Below are 24,378 nucleotides of genomic sequence, written 5' to 3' on the forward strand. Positions count from 1 at the left end.
TTTTACTCATGAGCCATAGTACACTTATCCCAAATTATAATTTCACTTTCTTGCAACACTACAACCATTCCGCGTACTTTTTTTTTTCTTTAATGGAACAATGTTACACATTGCGTTTTGTTTGTTATGAACGTATAATAGGCACCTTTAAAGCTGAATGTGCTGTTCATCTACCATCTAAAAAAAGTAGCAGCAATGCCTGACGATGCAATTGTCACTGCAGTTTTCTGTTGCGAACGTATCTTTGCAAGAATTTATAATATTAAAAATCTCTTGGGGGAAAAAAGAAAGAAAATAATTGTTTTCCGCTTAAATTCATTAACCTTCAAGAAATTAACCTGGAATATTTTTGAAGAATTCAGTAGTCTTCTTGGTTAACAACAGTTATGATTCTGGCACCTTCAGAGAAGCCTAACGTAGGTTTTATATAATAGCCTGGAACCGTCCTGCTTTTCTAAGAAAGCTCTCAAAGCATTAATGCACGCATCGCCAACGCGAAGACAGACTCTCAATCATGTAACTCGAACATACCTCCTCTGCAATTCTTGCAACGCTTCGTGAGCCAGATATCTTTTCGCTCTCATTGGCTGCTGAGCCAATCTGAAACCGATACACCTATTAAATAAGTTTAGTTAATCTTGATACTGGTGGAGAAAATTATTTTTCACAACGGTGTGAAATCTGCAATTTGTAGCAATTCAAGGAAACGTTTTGAAAAATAAAGTTGATTTTCTCCGGAAGTGAATGATAACCTGTAATATCCTGAAACGTTATATGGAAATTCTAAGCAACATTTCTGAGTTTTTTTTATAATAGTGTTTTTAGCAGTAAGTCGTACGATGTTAGAGTTATATCGATTAATTCACTTACACCGCCATCTATTAAGAATTTTTAGAACTAAACAATTAATTCACACTATTATTGTATAATTGATATTAAATTTGCAATAAAAAATTATAAAAACTATCCTATCTTTTAAGTTGGACCAAATGACACATAGATATAAAATTTGATAAAAATCCGTTGAGTAGTTTCAGAGTTTACCCCGAACAAACATCGTGACACGAGATTTTTATATATATATAGATTTTAGGGTACTGCATCTTACTTGCGCTGTACTTTATGTCTCTAATAAGACATTACTATCCGTAAACTGGCTAGATCGATATATACACTCCTGTTTGTGAAAATTGCAATACCATGAAGGAAGCATCATAATTGAATTGAATTTAATACACAGTTGAGTGGTAATGGTCCAAATAAATGATTACATTTTCAAACTAAACTAACAATAAAAAGAGATATAAATTAGTATTTTGTGTGGCGACCACGCACCGCAATAAGAGCTGCTACACGACTCGGCATGGAGTGAAACAAAGTTTGAATATCTGCCTGAAAAAGAGTATTCCATATTGTTTGTATACACAACCAAAGTTCGTCTGTCGAAACAACAGGACGAGGATCACGAGGTAGAGGCATCCCCAACGAAATCCCACACATGTTCAAACGGTGACATGTCCGGGGAATATGAAGGCGAATGAAGAAATTGTACCTGCTGCGAATCAAGGCAGGATTTGACAGTCCTGGCAACATGTGGACGGGCATTATCCTGATAGAATACAGTTCCTGGTTATCCTTGCAGGTAAGGAATAGCTTGGGGCTGTAAAACTTCGTTTATGTATCAGGTACCTTTCAAATTGCCCACAATTCTTAGCAATTGTGATCGTCCTTGAAATGCTATGGCATCCCAGACCATACCTCCGGGTGTTCGTCCACTGTGGCATTCGATAATGCACTCCGAAATATGCCGTTCACCGGTATGGCGCCTGACAAGAATTCGGCCATCATGATGCCACAAATTGAAGCGGGATTCGTCAGAAAACACGAACTGCTGCCTATCAGCCCGCCAGCTCCTATGCGCATTGGAAAATTGTAGTCACAGGCGGCGATGGTTTTGCGTGAGAGGAATCCTGTATAAATGAATCCTTGCGCGCAGCCCACGCCGCAGCAGACGTTTCCAAATTGATGAAGCACACAATGAAACACCTGTAGCTGTTGATCACAGTGCTGCCAATTGTCCAGAAGAAGCTGTGCGGTCCGTCAGCGCCATACGCACCAGGTGTCTGTCATCACGAGCTGCCGTCACATTTCGGGGTCCACTCCCGGATTTCCGAGCTGTCCGACCCTCGTCCGTCCACTGCTCCTAAACACACATGATTTTGCTGCTGTTACGCTGCACATGAGCGGCTACTGCACGATAAGACAATCCAGCTTCACTAGCGCCGACGATTCTGCCCCGTTCAAACTACGAAATTTGCTCAAATTTCGCTTTCTTTCGTCGATGAGGCATAGTAAAGATTCAGTTAACGTTTACTCTAGCATATAATCACCGATAATCATACACGCCTCGCTATTTCGATTCGCCGCTCAGTGGGCGCTGCTGAGCATACGCATGCGCTACTGGTCTGCAATTCTAATCATTTGCATATCGTGCCCTACTTTACATTTCCTGCAATTTTCAGCTCACTCGTGTAAGTCCTTCGTGGTGTTGCAATTTTCAAACAGGAGTGCATTTAAGCTTACAAAGGAAACTTTTAAGACGTTTAAAGAAAGTAACGAGTGAGGCATCCAAACAATAACAAAATTTAAATTAACCCTCAACTATTCCACAATATGTGTTTACGTAAATTAACTATTGATGAGCATTTGCGGTTGATTTAAAAAAGAATATTTTCTTCTTGCAGATGACACAAGTGATGACATTGAGATGACATTTGTGAGGTCTAAGCCTCAACGAATCGAAGCTCTGTGTCGAATTACAAAGTTTACTAAAAATGAACTGAAGCTTATATATCAAGGTTTCAAACAGGTAAGATTAAAACATTCTCATAACTGAGTGAATTTTGATTTTTTTCCCCTTTCAAGTTTTACAGAGAGAAAATCGTTATTTTTACATGTTTAAATTTATTATTATATTTTGACATTAGATGAATTCAGGACATTTTGCTGTTAATTTAGGAAATTATTTTTAAATTTGAAACTAAATAAACTTATCTACGAGAGTTTTTACCAATTTTATCCCACGATGGAGTAAAATAGGCCATGAAACGAAAATAGTATTCATTTGCAATATTTTTGGCCGTGATACTTTTGGATCTGAAGCAACTAATTTCAGCAAACGGAGAAGAAACAATTATACTGAGCAAATTATTCTTCATATTTTTAAATTTACGTTTTGACGCTATTTGAATGTCTAATCTTTTTAAAATACTTTATTTCTTCTTCCTCGCAAAAAAAAAAAAGTGTGATTTTTCCAAAAAATGTAAATATAGACTTTTGTTTTTTCTTTGTGTTCTAACCCATTTTAAAGGTTAATTTTTTTTTCACCTTTTAGAATTTTACTCCTATGTAGTTAGCTGGTTCATTTGAAAAGGAAAGATGGGGGAGGGGGGTGCTACATTAGAATCTGAAGCTGACGATGCAATATATTCTGGTAGCATTTGGTTTAAGATAATTATTAGCTTTTTTAACTAAACAAATATTTGAAATACACCGCCAGCTCAGTCATTTCCAGCCGAGGACTGCAGTTTCGTGCTTATTAGCACTCTTCAGCCCGGCATAGGAAAGTGACTGAGCTGGAGATGGAAAACCTCTTAAGGAAGCGAAACAAACTGGTAGCTAATATAGAATTAGCGGACCAGACGAGTGACCGAAGTAATGGTTCGGTTCAACTCGAAGATTGAACGCGAGGCAAGGTATATTCAGTAAATTACCGCCCATTAGCCAGGGGTAAAGCAGAAATACGTGAAATACACCGCCAGCTCAGTCATTTCCAGCCGAGGACTGCAGTTTCGTGCTTTAGCCCTGGCTAATGGGCGGTAATTTACTGAATAAACAAATATTGTCTTATCTACAGTGAGATAGAGAAAAAACCACTAATGTCTTATATGACTGCTTTTAGCAGATACAATAAGCTTATAGACATCATATTTCTCAGATTTTTTGGGGGGTGGGGAATGGCATAACTTCCTTAATAACTCATCAAACTTCATAAATGATCATTAAAAAAAAAAAAAAAAATCCACCATTTTCCTCAAAGTCTCAACAAACAATTCACGACATAGCAGTTGTCCGGAAAATCGATTTATTTTTTTCATTTTATTAATTATTGTATTAATTCATAGAATTTAACTAAGACGGCCTTATAAGTTCAGTTGATTAGAGCCCCGTCTGAGTCAGAAAATATCGCATTTGACTGACTTATTTTCCACCGCAGAATTCTGATCCACATTTTCATTGATATATAGTTTAACTTCTTTGTCGTCAGATTCTGAGCAAGTTATGTTAATAATATAAAATCGGAAATGAAAAATGCTATTGTTACAAATCCTGTAAATAGTAATTATTGTAGTAACGTAAGCTGTAAATAGTTTCCCGTAATGAATATACAACCCCTTAACATATGGCTAAAGTATCCAACCCCCTTATTTCTTTTTTTTGTTCATTGATAAAATTTGATAACGGTCTACTATTCTCCAGAAGCGTTTGGAATATTTGAGAGATTTCTTTCGGTGTGTATATAAACCGTTACGGTGGATAAAGAGTTTAGTTTCGATTGAGATTTCGAACTGAGAGCGTATTTGCTCTGTTTTATTGCGAGGCATTTCGCTGTGTTGTTTTCGTATTTGGAAGTAAATACGTGTGTAAACGTTGAGTTTACGGTGTCGTGTGATAATTGCTTAATTGCTGATGAATAATTTAGCAGTTGTTGACGATATTTCCTGTACATAGTGTAAATAAATTCTCTGTGATTTTTAATCAAGAACTGTGTCGTCCTTTCGAGAAGTTGGAAGCCTCACCGAATCCGTTACAATTTGGCGCCCAACGTGGGGCTACTTTAGGACTTTCTTGGAGTAAGTGTGACTTTGGACTTTGTTTTTATGGTGATTACTCGCGCAATGGATGAACAATTAAAACAACTTCTTGAAGCAATCACCTCTGTGAAGAGTGATATGGCGGCTAATCAAGAACAATTGAAAAATGATATGGCGGCTAATCAAGACCAATTAAAAAGTGATTTGACTGCAAGTTTTACTGCAAATCAAGAACAATTAAAAAATGACTTTGCGGCTAATCAAGAACAATTGAAAAATGAATTGGCGGCTGATCAAGAACAATTGAAAAATGAATTAGCGACTAACTAAGAACTGTTAAATAGTGATTTAACTGCTAAAACTACTACAAGTCAAGATGAAATGAAAAGTGACCTAACGTCGATGAAAACCATGATGGAGAATCAACTAACCGCCATGGGAGATAAAGTCGATGCTCTGGAAGAAAAATTTGATACTGTGGAAGAGCGCATCGCCAATGTGGAAAATAAGTTGGAAGAAGAAGACAAGAAATTGACTTCATTTAAGGAAGAAATAATTAAGGACGTGGAAAGGAGATTGGCGACCGCGGAAAGCAGCTCTGTACAGTTTGGCGCTCCCACATCTGTTGCTCGACCGTCCATTAAACTGGCCACATTTGATGGGAAAAGTTCGTGGCAGGAGTACAAGACCCAATTCATGATAGTGGCGGAAGCGAACGGATGGGACTCTGCTACCAAGGCCTGTCATCTTGCAGCATCCCTGAGAGGTGACGCAGCGGACATTCTCCAGACCCTTCCGGACAGCCAGCGCCTGGATTTCGCCGCCCTCACATCTGCGTTGGAGCTTCGCTTCCGTGAGAAGTGCCAGAAAGATTTCAGCCGACTCCAGTTAAAGTCCCGTTTCCAGAAAACCGGGGAAACCCTGCAAGAGCTAGCGGCTGACGTCGAGAGACTGTCTCATCTTGCTTTTTGCGACTGTCCTGCGGATGTTCGAGACAACCTGGCACTCAACTACTACATCGACGGGGTTCGAGATCCGGAAATCCAGAAAGCTCTACGGATGGCGGATGTCAAAGACCTGAATTCTGCTGTTGTGTATGCGATGAAGTTGGAGGCCGCCCAGCAATCAACACGCAAGGATCGCCATTCAATCCGCGGCGTGAAAACTGATGAACCTGATTCGGTTTCGTCACGCTTTGCTGAACTGGAAAAGCGAATAAAAGAAATTGCAGGAACCCTCAAAAGGATTTCGGCTCCCAAGGACCAAAATGGACAATCACTTAAAAGCTGAAAATGCGGCGGCGAGGGTCATTTACGAAGAAACTGTGAAGCTCGCCAAGAAACCAGAAGGAAGAGCACCTCTCCCTCTCAGGTCCAGGAAAACTAAGCCATGGCAATCTCGCGGGGCGGAGGTCGCCAAATTGGAATGAGCCCCATCGTAAAGTTTTCCAGATTTCATCGACGAGTGGCGGCAGTAATGGACTGTTTGTTTACGCATATGTAAACGGGTTTCCCTGCGAACTAATTATTGACACTGGAGCCAATGTTACAATCATTAGAACAGATGTGGCTCGTCAATTTGGACTCAACATTCTATGTACGCCGCCCTGCGTTACCCTCCAAACTGTGACAGGTGACAAGATCGAGATTGAAGGTAAAGTAAACTTAGAAATTGTATTTGGAAATGCCACTTACCATCATACGGCATTAGTTGCTGCTATCACAGACCCCTTCATTTTCGGATTGGACTTTTTAAAGAGGTATGACTTCAACCTCGACTTCAAGACTAATGAGCTGCACTCGATAAGAGAAAACATAGCCGTTTTCCCCGCAGAAAGTCATGTAAAATCCGCTCATCAAATAATAGCCCAAACAGATTTATCGATTCCCTCAAGGTCAGAATCATTAATACCTGGCTCCATTGAAGAAAGCAATAGTTTTCGATTTGGACTCATTGAATACCCCAACCTAAACAATAACCTAAAAGGAGTGCTGGTAGCATCTACGCTTGTGGACCTTTCTATGGATGTAATTCCTGTGAGAGTCGCCAACGTGAGTGAAAGGCCAAGGAATATCCGAAAATGTGAAGTTTTGGCAACTTGTGCTCCAGTAAACTGCATCATTAGAAGAATCAATTCCCCTGCGACTGTGTCTTCTGAGTGCTTGACATCAAAGTTAATTGGGAGTGCGCCGTTATCGAATGATCAAAGAACTGCTGCGGAACAATTGGTGGACGACTTCAAGCATCTGTTTTCATCTACATCGGAGGATGTGGGCCGGACGAATTTAACGCAGCAAAGGATCTATACTGGAGAACACCCCCCTATTAAACAGCATCCAAGACGACTACCGTTCGCCAAGAAGGAAGAGGTTGAGACCCTCCTGAAAGAAATGCAGGAGAATGATGTCATCGAACCTTCGTCCAGTCCTTGGGCTTCTCCCATCGTCTTAGTCAGAAAGAAAGATGGCTCCACTAGATTTTGTGTCGATTACCGACGGCTGAATGAAATCACTAAGAAAGACAGTTACCCTCTTCCACGGATAGACGACACCTTGGACACTCTTTCCGGACACAAGTGGTTTTCGACCCTGGACTTGAAGAGCGGCTACTGGCAGGTTGAGATACACCCTGAGGACCGAGAGAAGACAGCGTTTACAACTGGACAAGGCTTATGGCAGTTTAAAGTGATGCCCTCCGGCCTCTGCAATGCACCAGCTACGTTCGAGCGTCTTATGGAGACACGTCGTTAAGAGGACTCTCTTACGAATCCTGTCTGGTCTACTTAGACGATATCATCATCGTGGGACGCAGCTTCGAAGAACATCTGGCAAATCTTAGGAAGGTGCTGCAAAAGCTTAAGGAAGCCAATCTGAAGTTAAGCCCGTCCAAATGTAATTTGTTCCGCCGGGAAGTGAACTACCTTGGTCACATCATCTCTTCTGAGGGTGTACAAACCGATCTAGAGAAGGTATCTGCGGTCAAGAGTTGGAGTCGTCCCGAAAACATCCAGCAGCTGCGAAGTTTCCTGGGGCTCTGCACGTACTACAAGAAGTTTGTGAATTGTTTTTCCAACATTGCACGACCTTTGCATAAGCTGACGGAGAGCAAGCAAAAGTTTGAATGGTCCAAAGAATGCGAAGATGCATTTCTATGACTGAAGGAGGCTTTAACATCAACGCCTATCCTCGCCTATCCTCAGCCTGAAAAATCCTTCATCCTGGACACTGATGCGAGCAACGAGGGCATTGGAGCTGTTTTATCCCAAGAAATTGACGGCAATGAACATGTCATCGCTTACTGGAGCAAATGCTTATCAAAGTCAGAGCGAAATTACTGCGTCACCAGAAAGGAGTTACTGGCCATAGTGAAAGCTGTAGAACACTTCCATCATTACCTCTACGGCCAAAAGTTTCTGCTTCGGACAGATCATGCCTCGTTAACTTGGCTTTTGAACTTCAAAAATCCGGAAGGCCAGATAGCCAGGTGGATACAGCGACTTCAGGAATATGACATGGAGATCAAACACCGAAAAGGGTTATCTCACGGTAATGCTGACGCTTTATCAAGGAGACCCTGTCCTGAGAACTGCAATTATTGTTCCCGAATCGAGAAACAGTATGGAACGACTAGCCCTACCACCTATCAGGTGACAGTGACTCCAATATCATCAGAACCTGATCCATGGAGTGACGACCAAGTTCGAAAAGATCAACTTGAAGACCCCGACATAAAACCAATTTTGGAGTTCATGGAAAGTTACAGTCGGCGCCCTAGCTGACAGGACGCTTCCACCTTTAGCCCTTCAACAAAAAGATACTGGGCTTTATGGAACTCACTCCATTTACGGAACGGCGTACTGTACCGAAAATGGGAATTTGATGACGGCAAAACGTCTAGGTGGCAGTTACTACTTCCCCGATCAAGGATTTCAGATGTTCTGAAAGAAATACATAGTAGTGCGACTGGAGGACATTTTGGTGTCTTGAAAACCCTCAATAAAGTTCGGGAGCGCTTCTTCTGGAGCAAGGCGAAGGATGACGTGGAGAATTGGTGCCATTCTTGTGACGCCTGTGCTGCTCGTAAAGGACCGAAGAAAAGACGTAGAGGGAAGCTTCATCTGTACAACGTTGGAGCTCCTTTCGAACGAATTGGGATCGACATCTTGGGTCCTCTACCAAGAACTGCTGATGGGAACAAATACATTCTTGTTTCCATCGACTATTTCACCAATTGGCCCGAAGCGTATCCCATTCCAGATCAAGAAGCTACCACCGTAGCAGAGACTCTAGTTCAACATTGGATCTCGAGATATGGAACACCTTTGCAGATTCATTCCGATCAAGGGAGGAATTTCATCTCTGCTGTGTTTAAGGGCCTATGTCAAATTTTCGGAATTGAGAAAACTAGGACAACACCACTACACCCACAATCGGACGGCATGGTGGAGAGATTTAACCGCACAATCCTGAACAATCTCTCGCTTATAATATCCAGAAATCAACAGGATTGGGACAAGAAGCTACCTTTGTTCCTGCCGGCCTACCGCAGTGCTGTCCACGAGACTACCGGATTTGCCCCATCTCAGATGCTCTTCGGACGAGAGCTTCGGCTACCTTGTGATCTCGTCTTCGGTCGTCCTCCGGATGCGCCTGCATCGCCTGACGCATCCAGGATCTCCAGGCCCGGTTGGAAGACGTTCATAACTTCGCACGAGAGCGAATCAACATCGCGGCGGAGAAGATGAAGACCCGATACGACACAAGGTCTACTGGACATGAATTCAACGAAAGCGACAAGGTTTGGTTATGGAATCCCATCCGACGGAAAGGTCTGTTTCCCAAATTGCAGTCGCATTGGGATGGACCCTACAAAGTCCTTAACTGACTAAATGACGTCGTAGTGAGGATCCAAAAATCACCTAATGCAAAACCTAGGGTTGTACATTATGATCGGTTAGCCCCATACTATGGCAATAGTTCCTGAGTATTACGTAAACAACCATGGTTGATAACATAAAAGTTGTAGATAATTTTTGCTTTTAATGTTTAGTAATATTTCTTGTTATTATTGTGTTTTCTGTATCTGTTAGTTATTAATTAATGTGTATATTTGTAAACTTGTGATAGAAGTTTGGCACCCTTTCTGGGGATTGTACTGCCCGGGACGTGCAGTCCTTAGGAAGGGGGCAATGTTACAAATCCTGTAAATAGTAATTATTGTAGTAACGTAACCTGTAAATAGTTTCCCGTAATGAATATACAACCCCTTAACATATGGCTAAAGTATACGACCCCCTATTTCTTTTTTTTTTTTGTTCATTGATAAAATTTGATAACGGTCTACTATTTTCTAGAAGCGTTTTTAATATTTGAGAGATTTCTTTCGGTGTGTATATAAACCGTTACGCTGGATAAAGAGTTTAGTTTCGATTGAGATTTCGAACTGAGAGCGTATTTGCTCTGTTGTATTGCGAGGCATTTCGCTGTGTTGTTTTCGTATTTGGAAGTAAATACGTGTGTAAACGTTGAGTTTACGGTGTTGTGTGATAATTGCTTAATTGTTGAAGAATAATTTAGCAGTTGTTGACGATATTTCCTGTACATAGCGTAAATAAATTCTCTGTGTTTTTTAATCAAGAACTGTGTCGTCCTTTCGAGAAGTTGGAAGCCTCACCGAATCCGTTACACTATTATACATTGGTAAATCGCAATGTAACTTTTTAAAAGAAAGAGGCATCTACTTCAGTTAATGTTATTTGATGTTCATTGCGTGAATCTATAGCATTCCAAGACGGCGGACTATTAACTGAGATGGTTAGAGTGTCATGCTAAGAACACAAAGATCTTGGTTTTGATTCCCCCATGGGCCAGATAATGTCTTTTTTTAATTACTTTTTAGCCTCGGTTGAGCTCAGATCCAACATGATTATGGGCGATTCTCGAAAAAATGTCCCGTGCATAACGCTAAGTTTTTTATTTTATTCAAGTAACTATTAATTAAATATGGAATTAATTGTTATGTTTTGATAGTATATTAGAGCATGTATTATACTCTAACAGCATTATTTTTTGAAGGCTTTGGTTAGCTGGAAAACATAAAAGACTTGATGTTACGCACGTGACATTTTTTCAAGCATCGCTCTCATAGGTTTGAGTTAAAACTAGAAAAGAAAATATATATTTTAACTTGGTAAATCGCAGTATCATAAATAATAATTCTTACTGGCAGGTTTTTTTATTTTATTTTATTTTTATTTGGTGTTTTCTTAATTCTTCATAAAAGTACAAATGGAAGACATCACTTTAGATTTGTTTTCACCGCCATCGACGAAAAATAACGAAACAGCATTTTGACTTTTTTTCGAAAAATCGCCTCGTAAAATTCGGATTTTTCAACTGTCGCTGTCGAGCGTGAATGCGTCTCACGCGTCAACTTGTGTTGTGTAACGAAATAGATACAACATACTTTTGAAAGTTTGCTAACCATTTGTTTTTCCAAATCAACAACCGATGATTATATTTCTTTTTTTTTTAAATATATATCTACCTTATTCGGTACTTTTTTTTTCATGAGAGACGTACGGCATTCCTACAGCACTCTTTTAAAAGTAGAGTGAGGAGGAAAAAGTATTTACACATGAGTTAAAACGGAATATTTTATACATGTGCGTATTTAAGGTAGTAAATATTTAAAAAAAAGCTTTTCTTCGATCATCAATTTTTTAAAAATAGAATTTTAAGCATGTTTTCAAAAATCAAAACATATTAAACAATAAAAACATTTCTGTTGAATGAAAAAAAAACAAGTTGTTAAATATACGTTATAGTTAAGTGTAAGAATGGGGAAAACAATAACTATAAAGTATGTATATTAGTTTATTCGAATAGGAGTATTCCCGCAAAAGTTAGGGAGGAGGCAAGGTTAACCAAGACAGACATATAACAATCTCACAACTACCTACTTTTTTATTTTTAAGCAACAAAAAAGGTATGCTAATTTATTGTTATCCCTACCTTTTCATTAGTAAAAAGAAACCAATTATTTTGATCGCCTCAGCTTTTTCAACTCAAAAACATTAATATTCAAAATGATCATAGCATTTGTAGTAAGATTTAGGAAAAAAACGCTCTATAATTAAATTACCTCAAACACTGATTTTCTTTAGTTATAAGTTTAAAAAATGTGTATAAAAAATTGTAATTTAAATGTGAACAATGATTACTTTTTCGAAAAAGACTAAGCAAAAGAAAGAACGTATAAATTGCACAAATGCAAGAGAAAAATACTTAAAAATCTAGTTTAATTAATCATTTAATTATTTTCATACCCGTCAAATAATTTTTCCTCGCAGTTCCTTTTGAAGATTTCAGTTTTCATATCGCCGACATTTTTTCAAAGAAATTTAATTATGTCATAAAATGAAGCAAAACATATTTTGTTGTACCAAACGAATCCATCTTTGATTTTAAAACCAACGATGTAAGAAAATTTAATCATTTTCCTGAGTTAAAGAAAAATAGTGCAATGAAACTTTAGCTTTTATGGTGCTAAATTTTTAATCAACTGAACTCTTTAATGAAAGCTTTATCCGAACATATTTTGTTGGAATTCTTATTATATGAAATATTAATTTCTTAACGAGACACGCGTTTAAGATATCTCAAAAGCAATATATATTGCGGAAAAAAAATTAAAAATTGAAAAACAATAATAATAATCTAATCATTCTGAATGCGTCGTATTTCTTTAATATATTTTACTTTAAATGTCAAAAGTTTAGCATTTCTATATTAGCTTTGCATTATGGATGTTTATTAAACAATCATAGAACAGGAAGCTATGAAATAAAAAGAATAATTAAGAAGGAAAAATTAAAGCATTTCAAATATATTTAAACTTATCTCTATATATAGATATGTTTGTATGTATACAGTGGCTCCCAAAAGTGTTCGCACGTTTACTATTTTCAATTAAATGGGGTTATATTTGTTAAGTAGGGAAAGATAGTTTATATTGGACCCCCTAAGAACAAGAGGCCTGTCTCGCTAAATGTGAAACGAAAAAAAAAATAAATAAATAAAAAATTGCGCATCTGATGCCAGATTTAATTAGGAACCGCCATAGGCACTTACATTTTCCGTAAATATGACGATAATTTTTTTTTTTTAATTATTTTTGACGAAGTTGCAAAAGTCCGATTTGGAAATATATGCGCCTATATTGAACCATACGCTTCTTAAATTGACCGTAACAGTAAATGATATAATAACGTGCATTTTAACCGTACAGTCAGTTTACAGGATTTGTAAAAGTATTTCCTTTGCTTTGGGCAAACTTAGTGCAGTTTTGATGAGCCCACAGATAGCATTTCATACACTAAATCATGCTTTGCACTTTATCTCTATGGCAAGTATTGCAATAACATTTGTGTTGTTTTTTGCTCCTTCCTTTGTGACTTTATCTGTTCTATGTCCTTTTTCTGTGGCGATGACTTTAGAACGTTTACCGAAGTAGATTTTCTTTTCTGCCATCCACTTTTTATGCAAAGTAATAAGTGTCACCTTTACAAAATCATCAATAGAATCGACAATCATAACTTGATGAGAACTAGCCACTGATTACTCGGAACTTTTATTAATTTTATCCGTACCTTGTTCCTGTACCTTTTTTTTTTTTTTTGTCATACCTATGTATTTTCTGAAACCTATGTATAAGTACCTAGCCTTTAGTTGGTGAGATTTTTCTAGTTTTAAAATGTTTTTATGTCAAAACACAGGCAGATAATAAAGAACAATACCTACGTTTACCATGTTGAACTTTATTAATCACTCAAACGACACGTGATGATTCTGTCTTAAAAAACTGAAAAAAAGGTAAATGATGGAATAAAAAATTCTTTTTACCGTTTCAAGCAGAGGACAATTTGTAGTCTCAGACAACAACAGGCCAGATCAATTTTTACTGCGTTTTCTAGGTTAAAATGAGGTGGCCCATAGTTGTCCCGATAGGGGTACAACTATGGGCCCACTGGGAAAATATTCCTCTTCTTTCCAACTTAGATTATTTTTTAAACATTTCATTCGAAAGAAGAGATGTATAGATGTATACATTGCTAAAGTCCTCAAATCTCTAAATCAAAGATATACACGGAATGTTCATTGAAAACATCAAAAAGTGGCCCATTGTTGTACCATTTTACGGTACAGTTAATAATCATCTGAAGGACTATAGAGGAAAGGAGTTGAAAAGCATGAACAATTGATGCAAGGAGGGAGACTGATGGAGGTACTCCCTCTTGAATTAGTTAATTAGTTACAAAATTTTAAAAAATATATTTATTTTCTAGTTTCTTCAAAACAATTGTTTCACCTATATTTTGTTGTAAGACCAGAGTATTAGCTTCACTCCTATAAGCCCTATGTAGAAAAAAAAATTACGCACTTAAAAAAAGTATGTAAACTTTTTTTTTTGGAGCGTCGCATGTTACAAACCAAATACATTACAGATCTTCAGTGAAGAATCATACCGAATTATTTTTTGCATATCATGGGGCTGCTAAGTCGGAGTCGCATTCATACGGTCAGCCGGACTGACTTTGGCGAAACGGATTTGGAGTCAGATCGGGAGCTGAAAGATATAAAATTCCAAAACACTCGGAGTCGTTTATTTTCCCTTCGAGTCCTTAACCAGGGCTTCGAGTGCAACTCCAGAAATTTCGAAACCTTCTACCCCGACTCCTTTCCTTAAAAGAGTCCGACTCCGGCTCTTACTTCGCAGGGGCTGCATAAAAAAATCGCATTAAAGAACATTGTTCCAAACTTCACGAGTAGCTGTAAAAAGTTGTTTTCGCAACACAGTTAAATAAATAAATTTATATATATATATATATATATATATATATATATATATATATATATATATATATATATATATATATATATATATATATATATATATATATATATATATATATATATATATACTAGCTAACCCAGCCACGCGTTGCTGTGGCGAAGTAGTTGAATTAAATATTCTTTTTCTCAGTATGTTGATAAAATCTAATTAATATTTTTAGTAAAGCTTAAAATAGTCTAGCCAATTTTAAAACATATCATATGAGATTGATAATTAGCGTTATAGGCTGAAAGAAGTTCTTATTAAATTTAGTAAGTACTAAATAAATTTTCAATGGCAAAAGAACTATACTTACGCTGAGTAAATTTTGCAAGTATGACTTCTGCCATAAATCAAAGCAAAATAACTTGAAAGTTATAGTAAATATCGAAACTGATTGTAAAATATCGGAACGTAGAAATTTTGCATAAACCAACATACACTTTTAGAATGTACACTACATTTTATTTATCTCAGATTTATCTATAGTTTGTTATAAATAATTTCTTTCTAATTTGTTCACAACATTTTTGGGAAATCTGTATTTTGCGAACACGAATAGATTTGACGGTTTTCCATTCGTGAGCAGGTGACATGTAGTTGCCCATGGGAGAAAAACTATTTTCCATGTTCAAACCGAATTTTTGGTTAAACATATTTTTGGTTATCGCGAAAGATAAGCGAAGCGGAAAATGAAGCCTTCTGAACTGTATTGAAGATTCTTGCGATATTAATGCAATGCACGGCAGCAGGATGATTTCTCATTTAAACTTCCCCTCTAAATTGTTGCTTCAAGAACATTTCCGGTGATCCTTTTGATAACTATACGTGTATATTTGCAAAATCTAGATAGGTTAAAATTTTGGAGAAGATTAATTGTTAAACAAATTTTTAACTGGAGATTGTGTGGTGTCATTCCTAGTATATTCAGAGAATTTAAAATTCAGTTCGAAACTGAACGGATTCGTTCTCATCCACAATTCTATCGATTGATTTAAATGACTTCAAATTACCGGGAAACAACTGTTGTATCTAAAATTTATTTGCGTATGAATCAACATTTTTTGCCACAAAACCAGCGCGATTACAGGGGCAATTATGATAAAAAAATTAAATTTATCTGGGAATAGAGTCTTAATTAGTTCACTTTCCGTCTCAAAGGCAGTGTAGAAATTGTCTGGCTATTTGTTGTACTGTATATTTTGATACAGTTCAATTTCACCGTTTCCAATAACCAGCAATTGCTTAAAAAATACATGTGCGATTAGATCACTTTTCGTTTATACCCGCATGTTCATTGCCAATCGCATTATGTCGATATCATGCTAAAAAAACGATTGTTTTAAACATGCGTTGATTTCATCGGAATAACTGGTAATGTCTGCCAGAAGTCCCCAGACAGTATTCAGACAATTTCGCCTAAAAGTTTATCGTTGCCGTTCAAATCTTGCATAATCCTATGATGTGCTTCGAATGAATGCTTTTACTCATGAGCCATAGTACACTTATCCTAAATTATAATTTCACTTTCTTGCAACACTACAACCATTCCGCGTACTTTTTTTTTTCTTTAATGGAACAATGTTACACATTGCGTTTTGTTTGTTATGAATGTATAATAGGCACCTTTAAAGCTGAATGTGCTGTTCATCTACCATCTAAAAAAAAGTAGCAGCAATGCCTGACGATGCAATTGTCACTGCAGTTTTCTGTTGCGAACGTATCTTTGCAAGAATTTATAATATTAAAAATCTCTTGGGGGAAAAAAGAAAGAAAATAATTGTTTTCCGCTTAAATTCATTAACCTTCCAGAAATTAACCTGGAATATTTTTGAAGAATTTAGTAGTCTTCTTGGTTAACAACAGTTATGATTCTGGCACCTTCAGAGAAGCCTAACGTAGGTTTTATATAATAGCCTGGAACCGTCCTGCTTTTCTAAGAAAGCTCTCAAAGCATTAATGCACGCATCGTCAACGCGAAGACAGACTCTCAATCATGTAACTCGAACATACCTCCTCTGCAATTCTTGCAACGCTTCGTGAGCCATATATCTTTCCGCTCTCATTGGCTGCTGAGTCAATCTGAAACCGATACACCTATTAAATAAATTTAGTTAATCTTGATACTGGTGGAGAAAATTATTTTTCACAGCGGTGTGAAATCTGCAATTTGTAGCAATTCAAGGAAACGTTTTGAAAAATATAGTTGATTTTCTCCGGAAGTGAATAATAACCTGTAATATCCTGAAACGTTATAATGAAATTCTAAGCAACATTTCTGAGTTTTTTTTATAATAGTGTTTTTAGCAGTAAGTCGTATGATGTTAGAGTTATATCGATTAATTAACTTACACCCCCATCTATTAAGAATTTTTAGAACTAAACAATTAATTCACACTATTATTGTATAATTGATATTAAATTTGCAATAAAAAATTATAAAAACTATCCTATCTTTTAAGTTGGATCAAATGACACATAGGTATAAAATTTGATAAAAATCCGTTGAGTAGTTTCGGAGTTTACCCCGAACAAACATCGTGACACGATATATATATATATATATATATATATATATATATATATATATATATATATATATATATATATATATATATATATATATATATATATATATATATATTAGGGTGGTCCTTATTTTTGAAGTTGCAGATATTTTACGCGACGCCCCCTCAATTTGTTCCATTGTACAAATAAATAATCCATGCAAAATTTAAAGTCAATCCATGAATATTAACACGTGCCCCTAGGGCCCCCTTTTTTGAGTTTCGAAGAAAAAATTGCGGATTTTCTCATTTTTATGTAAAAATATTCTAACGTTTTACATTTAAAGTAATTTTGAACCTCAATAGGTGCTGCTACTTCCAGATCGACCATTTTCTCACTTTCATTCTGTAAAATTTAACATGTTACAGAGAATAACTTGTTCCAACCAAGCGGCAGGGGAACGTTTCTTCCCATCAAGATGGACACAAGGGATTCTATAGTCTATTAATGTATGACCTAGGCCCTTAATGAACGATCTTTGACAGCAACAAATTGCCTCCTCCAGGCTTTGGGTGTGCTGATTTACAAAATTCCCTGTGTATGTAATAGGTGTGTCAAATAGAGTCGCAAGGTTTCAATGCTATAAATATAAGTAACTGTAATTATATTTTAATTCGCTGTTCTTTAGTTATAAAAATACCTAAATGCTTATGCAATTTTTTATTTTTAAAATATAAATTTCGAAAAATCCTCGATTACTGCTAACATAAAAATAGTCTGTATTTTCCATAGCTAAAATATAAATTAAAAAAAAATATCCAGATCGGAACAATGTAGAAATCTATACTTAAGATTAATTTTCTTCTATTTCAGTACATAGTCCTTTATTATTGTCAAATTCTTGTGATTCACAAGATTTAGAAACCGAAATTGGTATCTATCTTAACCTGTTGAACTTTTGTTTTCTACAGCTGATCTACCACAATGCAAAAAAGCTTGACAACTATTGATATCTGCTCGCCTTTCATCACTGTTAGACAAATGCCATATTAGGAATAAAGATGTTGTTCACTTATTTACAGCCTATGTAGATGCAGTAAATTTAAATCCAAATGACCTAGTGATCAATCGTACATTCCTTAAGAGAGAGCAAAAGAAAATCTTCGAGAGGTAAAATTAAATTTCATAAATTTAAAATTAGATTTTGTAGTTATTCACTGGGATACTAAGCTACATCCAGATGTAACTGAAAAAAGAATGCCTACAGGATTACCGTGATAGCTTCAGGTCCTAACATTGAACAGCTACTCGGAATTCCTAAAATATTTCTTCAGTTGTATATGATATCTTAGATGATAACTCTTTATTGCTAATTGTTCTAGATGTAGTGTTTGATATAATGACTTGCAATACTAACCGTATAAATTGTGCATGCAATTTTTTACAGCAAAAACTGAACGGTGATATATTACATTTGGATTGCCATCATCATCACTTGAAATCGTACTGCAGAGTGTGTCCTTAAAGAAGTTCTTGCCTTTCTTAGTTCTAGATCAGATATTCAATTATTTAAGCGCTTCAAAATTTTGTGGAAAGATCTCCATCATTCAGAACTTATAAAATTTCAATCAAGTACACATACCACTTATATTCTAAAAGACGAAGTGGATGACATATTATTGTTCGTAAAAAGCGGAATTGTGAAAGATTACAGAGAATTCTCATAACTTGTAATAATATTTCCTGGTGAATTTCCTCCTACAGGGCTCCTTTCGGCAACTTGGAGCTTATCTCTGAGCCAATTGGGTGGCAAAATGAATTTTTGTTTGAAATTTTTTATATTTAGGAAACAATTTAAATTGACCTTACATGAAAAGAAAGCTCTTCAATGCTGTTTTACAAAGCTCTTTTACAATTAAATGCTGTATGAAGATATGGTTTTTCGCAGCAACCCAATTGAGGCTTCTTTGAATAATATAATATGTCTGAAAAACTAGCAGCGTACAAAATGACGACAAACATGCAGCAGAAGCACTGATTGGAACATTCATAAATCACTTATGGTATTTAGGGGATCAACTAGTAGCTTTGTCCGTATTGGATGAAGGAATTAACTTTGAAGATAGGAAAAGACTAGTCCAAAAAATGCTTGTGATAAGGAAGACGTGTCTGATGACTGTTTAACAAATTTCAGATAACAGTAGATGATTTAGAATACTTTCTTAGTAAAGATCTTCCTCTTTACAGAATCAATTACGAGTCAATAAAATTGTTTGATAAGTTGCAAATACTAAAAGATTTTTTTCCTATTTGATCCTGATTCACGGAAAAATGTTTTAGCTATTTAAAGGGAAGAGAGATTGTTAAAATACTGAAAATTGTGAATGATATAACTGAAAGAGGAGCACAATATTAATCGAAGAATTTCACAACTAATTTACCAAATATGAGTCACAAAGCAATTTATTTTACAGACCGTCCAAGACTATCGGAAAAAAATACACACTATCGAGATACATTGAGAAACGCGTACGATTAAGGAAAGTTTCTAAAACATTATTTCATTCTTATTCAAAGTAAAATCTTTAGATGATATAAAGTAATTAAAAAGGTTAATTTTAGTGCTACCTCACTGTAAAAATTTTTTTCAAACCTAGGAGAAACGACGTACTGGGTCTGAATTAAAAACTCGGAAGATTTGTGGGAAAATTATCAAAAGTGTTCAAGTTCAACGGCCTAGGGGCACGTGTTATTATTGACCGATCGAGTTCAAATTTTGCACACGTTACTTTTTATTATTTTGTCACAAAACTAGGGGGCGTCACTTGTTGAATTCCGAAAATTTTTTTTTCCCATATAAATAAGGACCACCCTAATATATATATATATATATATATATATATATATATATATATATATATATATATATATATATATATATATATAGCGTGTGAAATACTACGTGATTTCACACGTTTAGTTATGCCCTAAATCAAAAAACAAACATTTCTACAACGGATAAAACAAAGATTACATAAAAATACCAAGCGTAGAGTACTTTCGGTAAATGTAAAGCATTTTCTGTAACTAACATGTTACATTCAACAGATAAAATATATTTCTTCAGACATCATTCAGTTTTATCACGATTTGATCTACTTTCAAAACTTCGTGCTTCTTTACTCAACTTACACCTAGCTAAGCATCGAAGGGGGGGGGGGAATCGAAATTTAGGGACGCGACTTATGAGCTGGTTAAAATTAGCCACTAGTGCCTCATTACTTTCTCATAGGTTATTTTCATGAGCTTTTAAACTTTGCTACGACTTAAGGGACATCTGTTTTATTTAGAAACTCTCCGCGGTTTATATCTTCATGGAAAGCAAATGGTTTTGATCTAACAGCATGTTGACAGTTTTATTGAATTACTAAAAAACGCTTGTATGTACAGTACAAGTTAAGCCCGTCACTCTTATTTCATACAAAATTAAAAAAAAAAACTTTGTTTATAGCAAGATCTTATTCTTAAACACGAAAAACTATATATTTAGATTATGAAAAAAGATGAAAAGAGTGCTTTACCAATAACTAAAAATAGCGGTAATACTTGTTCAACGAACTCTCAAAATCTTAAAAAGAAAAAAAAATCAGATATTCAACAACAATTGCTATCAACAATTGCGATTGAGTTAATCTCTTGACTATGAGCTATTTAATCTTCTAAAATTAAACTGTTAAGTTTTCTAGTAACTTTCATATAAAATTAAATATAATGCCATTTTGCTCTGTATTTTGCAAATATATCGCTCATTTGGAAGAAGAGCGTCACAACACGAAAAAATGAAATTTTACAGGAGAAGCGTTTGAGTTGAACTCAGGCCATTTGCATTAAGAAAAGTATAGTTAATATTAAAACAAAAAATCTGTAATTATTTTCTAACGAAGATAAGTTCCTTTGAAGGCCTTTAAGCAAAAAAAAAAAAAAAAAATGATAATAAAAATTTCGTATTGTGGCACTCTTTTTCCAAACGAGCGATATATTATTTGTTGTTGCTTTGTTTCAAATCAGTTCATTCAGATTATTCTTAGAACTTTGGCCAAAAAATGAAGAAAGTAATTTATGAATAAGTACTACAACATATTCAAATTATAACTTCTTTAAACGCTGTTTGAATTGACAGTATAGTTTTACTTAGCCAACTTAAGGGGGTCTGGGACACAAAAATCGTCAAATTTTACAATTTCTTTTTATCATGTGAAAAAAATTTCCGTTTTATTCTGCTTAAAAGGACGTTTGAATCTGGTTTCTGTCTTAAATAGAATGAAAAATATAATTATTTTTGTTGCATGCAGCTAACTAATGTGTACTTAACTTTAAAACTTAAAACGCGTTTTTCTCCATCATGCAATTTTTCCCGATTACTTGCATTCAAACTCTTATAAGTCAAGAACCGATAAAGATAAAATAATGAAACTTGGAGCATTTTTTTTCAAACAGTTTGCTTTAATTTTTATTCGAAGCATTAAAAGAAAAATGTTTACTGCAAAAATTATGATTTTTTTTTAAAAAGTATCTTCTAATTTTTCGAAATTTTTCTTCAAATGTTTTTTATTTTTTATTGAATCAATATTTTTAAAATCGCCGAATAAAAATTTAAGCTTAGATATTTGTGCGTAGTTTATTTTAAAAAAATTGAAAATTGATCAAGAATATTTTGAGTTATAGCAATTTAAAGCAACCTCATTTTTTAAAAAAAACCTAGTTAAATTTAAATAAAATTTTTTTTTTGTCATATATACGTTATGATTTTGCTTATTAAATAAGTGGTGAATCAGTGCAAAAAATTTCAAAACTCTAAAGTACATAATAAAAAAAATTTCAAAATGTGTCCCGGACCCCCTTAACCCGTAACAAGGGAGGTGAAAAAGTAGGACGTAACAGGGTACGTGAGGTCTCAAAGACCGCTTTACTTACATTTTTTTACCCGACTAAGCGTGCGCGACGCAAAGGACGGTTAATATGTTTATCAGTCCATGTATATATGCCTGTTCCTATGTGGCGTTCTACAGGCTTAACGCCTAGCCCAATTTTGGCAATTCTTACGTCAATCAATTTGTCTTAACCTTGGGAGTGTCACTAAACACATGACAGTAATCAAAATTCACCATATCAACAACCAATTGCCATATTTTGTCAGTTCGGGATCGGCGCACGTTGGGTGTTGCACACTGTGTCGCACGCTACCTGCGTGCGACAAATGGAGGTAGTTTTCGCTGCCTGATTTTTTTTGTTTACTAAGTCCACTAATTGGTGGTCTAAATGGCCGAGTGGTCTAAGCGATTGCTTCTCCACTTGAGGCGGTGGGTCAAGGCATCCTCGACCCGGATGTACTTTCCCCTCTTTCTGATGTAAATTTTTTCATGTGTTCTTTATATGTATTCTGTACTGTAATAAAAAAAATGCGTAATGAAGGCAAGACACTCAGATTGTAGTCCTCATCAAAATAAACCCGTGCAATAAGCCCCCAAAAGAAAGAAAGTCTGCTAATACGATTTTCATCTCTAACATGCTGCATTTGATTTTGCCTTCATTCAAGGGACTGAGTTTCGCGACGTCCACTTTCTTGACAGGCTTTTTTAGTTTAGCGAGAAAGATTTGTATGACGACGTTTCTGATTTCGCATCATCATGGCTGTTTATATAGCTGTGCTGTGGTTGACTTAAGTTCGCGCATTTTTGCCGAAGGTCAAGCACATGTAGCTTTAAGCCTAGTTAGGTTCCTAGAGGGAATGATTATCAGTAGTTAAGACTCACCGCAAGTTACTTAATAAACTTCACGATACAAACTCTCTCAATGAAATGACAAGGTTGCGAAATGTACCGTCCTGTAATCATAATGACTAAGTCGATGAAAATTAACTAAAAAGTGTAAAATAAAAAAATATTAAATAAAAACAAAAAACCCGACTGCGTAAAAACCAAAACAACCAAAAAGAAAAATGTATAAGCCCAGTAGTTTAGAATGTAATAAGTATGTATATATATAACCGTAGTAAGTATGTATATATATAACCGTACACAGAAAAGATAAATCATAAATTCAAAAGCAGAATAGAAGGATCAACAGTCGGGGCTCATTCAAATTTACGCAGTTACGTTTTTAAGCAGTCGGGTTTTTTGTTTTTATTTAATAATTTTTTGTTTTTTAAATCGTGTAAATAAGATACATTCCTGTAAATTTCCTTAAATATTCTTTGCACTTTTGTTAGCAGGGACAAAAAATATTTTTGAATTTTGAACTGAAATATACATTTTCCGAGGAAATCATATGCTGCAGTAAATAATTTACTATTCGTAATAAAAAAAAATATTATCAATTAATGATTTTATTTTAGTTGTTTAATATATATATATATATATATATATATATATATATATATATATATATATATATATATATATATATATATATATATATATAGGACATTTTAATACCAGCAAATTGATTATATTACATTACGGGAAAAACTACGGACTTGCTGCTTTCAATATGGTGCTTCCATTCTAACTCAATAGTATTAGTTTTAATATAGTGATACAGCTAATTCTAGCGATTTCCGTTTCTCTGGGAATGGTGTTAATGCAAAACAATGAAGTTTCCAATTACCCGGACTGAGCCAAAATCAACTTAGAATAGTAATCCTAGTTTTCAATGCGCATGCTCTGAATGGTCAACTAAAGCAGTGAACAAGGTTTGTGTTTGTGTATAAGGTCTTGAGCAATTACTTGATGTAATTGAGGCTATCATGCAATGTACGTACTAATATTCTCAATTTTAAAGTTCATATATCACTTCTGGGAGATAATGTTTGTTATTGGTTACATATGATATTAACTTTTACTTAAAGTATAAAAATACCTCGGAATTGTTTTTAATACTCATAGCTTTATTATTATTAAGAAAAAAATTAGCTAAAAATTCAATTGAAGATTGCTCATATAATTGATTTTTCAAAGAAAGTATTAAAATCGAATACAATTATACATATTAAAATATAAAAACTTTTCTCTTAATTACCCAGTTTAATTTAAGTTGGATTTTT

At 35.3% G+C, this 24,378-nt stretch overlaps 1 protein-coding gene across 1 annotated transcript in view; it reads left to right on the forward strand.

The window, feature by feature from the left end:
• Positions 1-24,378, forward strand: part of LOC129218442 (Kv channel-interacting protein 1-like) — a 115,463-nt gene that overhangs the window by 66,856 nt on the left and 24,229 nt on the right. Inside the window, exon 2 of the mRNA XM_054852712.1 lies at positions 2,745-2,869. Coding sequence (XP_054708687.1) covers positions 2,745-2,869 — 125 coding nt within the window. The remainder of the gene's footprint in view (positions 1-2,744; positions 2,870-24,378) is intronic.

This window comes from Uloborus diversus, chromosome 3 (genome assembly GCF_026930045.1).
Source record: "Uloborus diversus isolate 005 chromosome 3, Udiv.v.3.1, whole genome shotgun sequence".
Taxonomy (NCBI): domain Eukaryota; kingdom Metazoa; phylum Arthropoda; class Arachnida; order Araneae; family Uloboridae; genus Uloborus; species Uloborus diversus.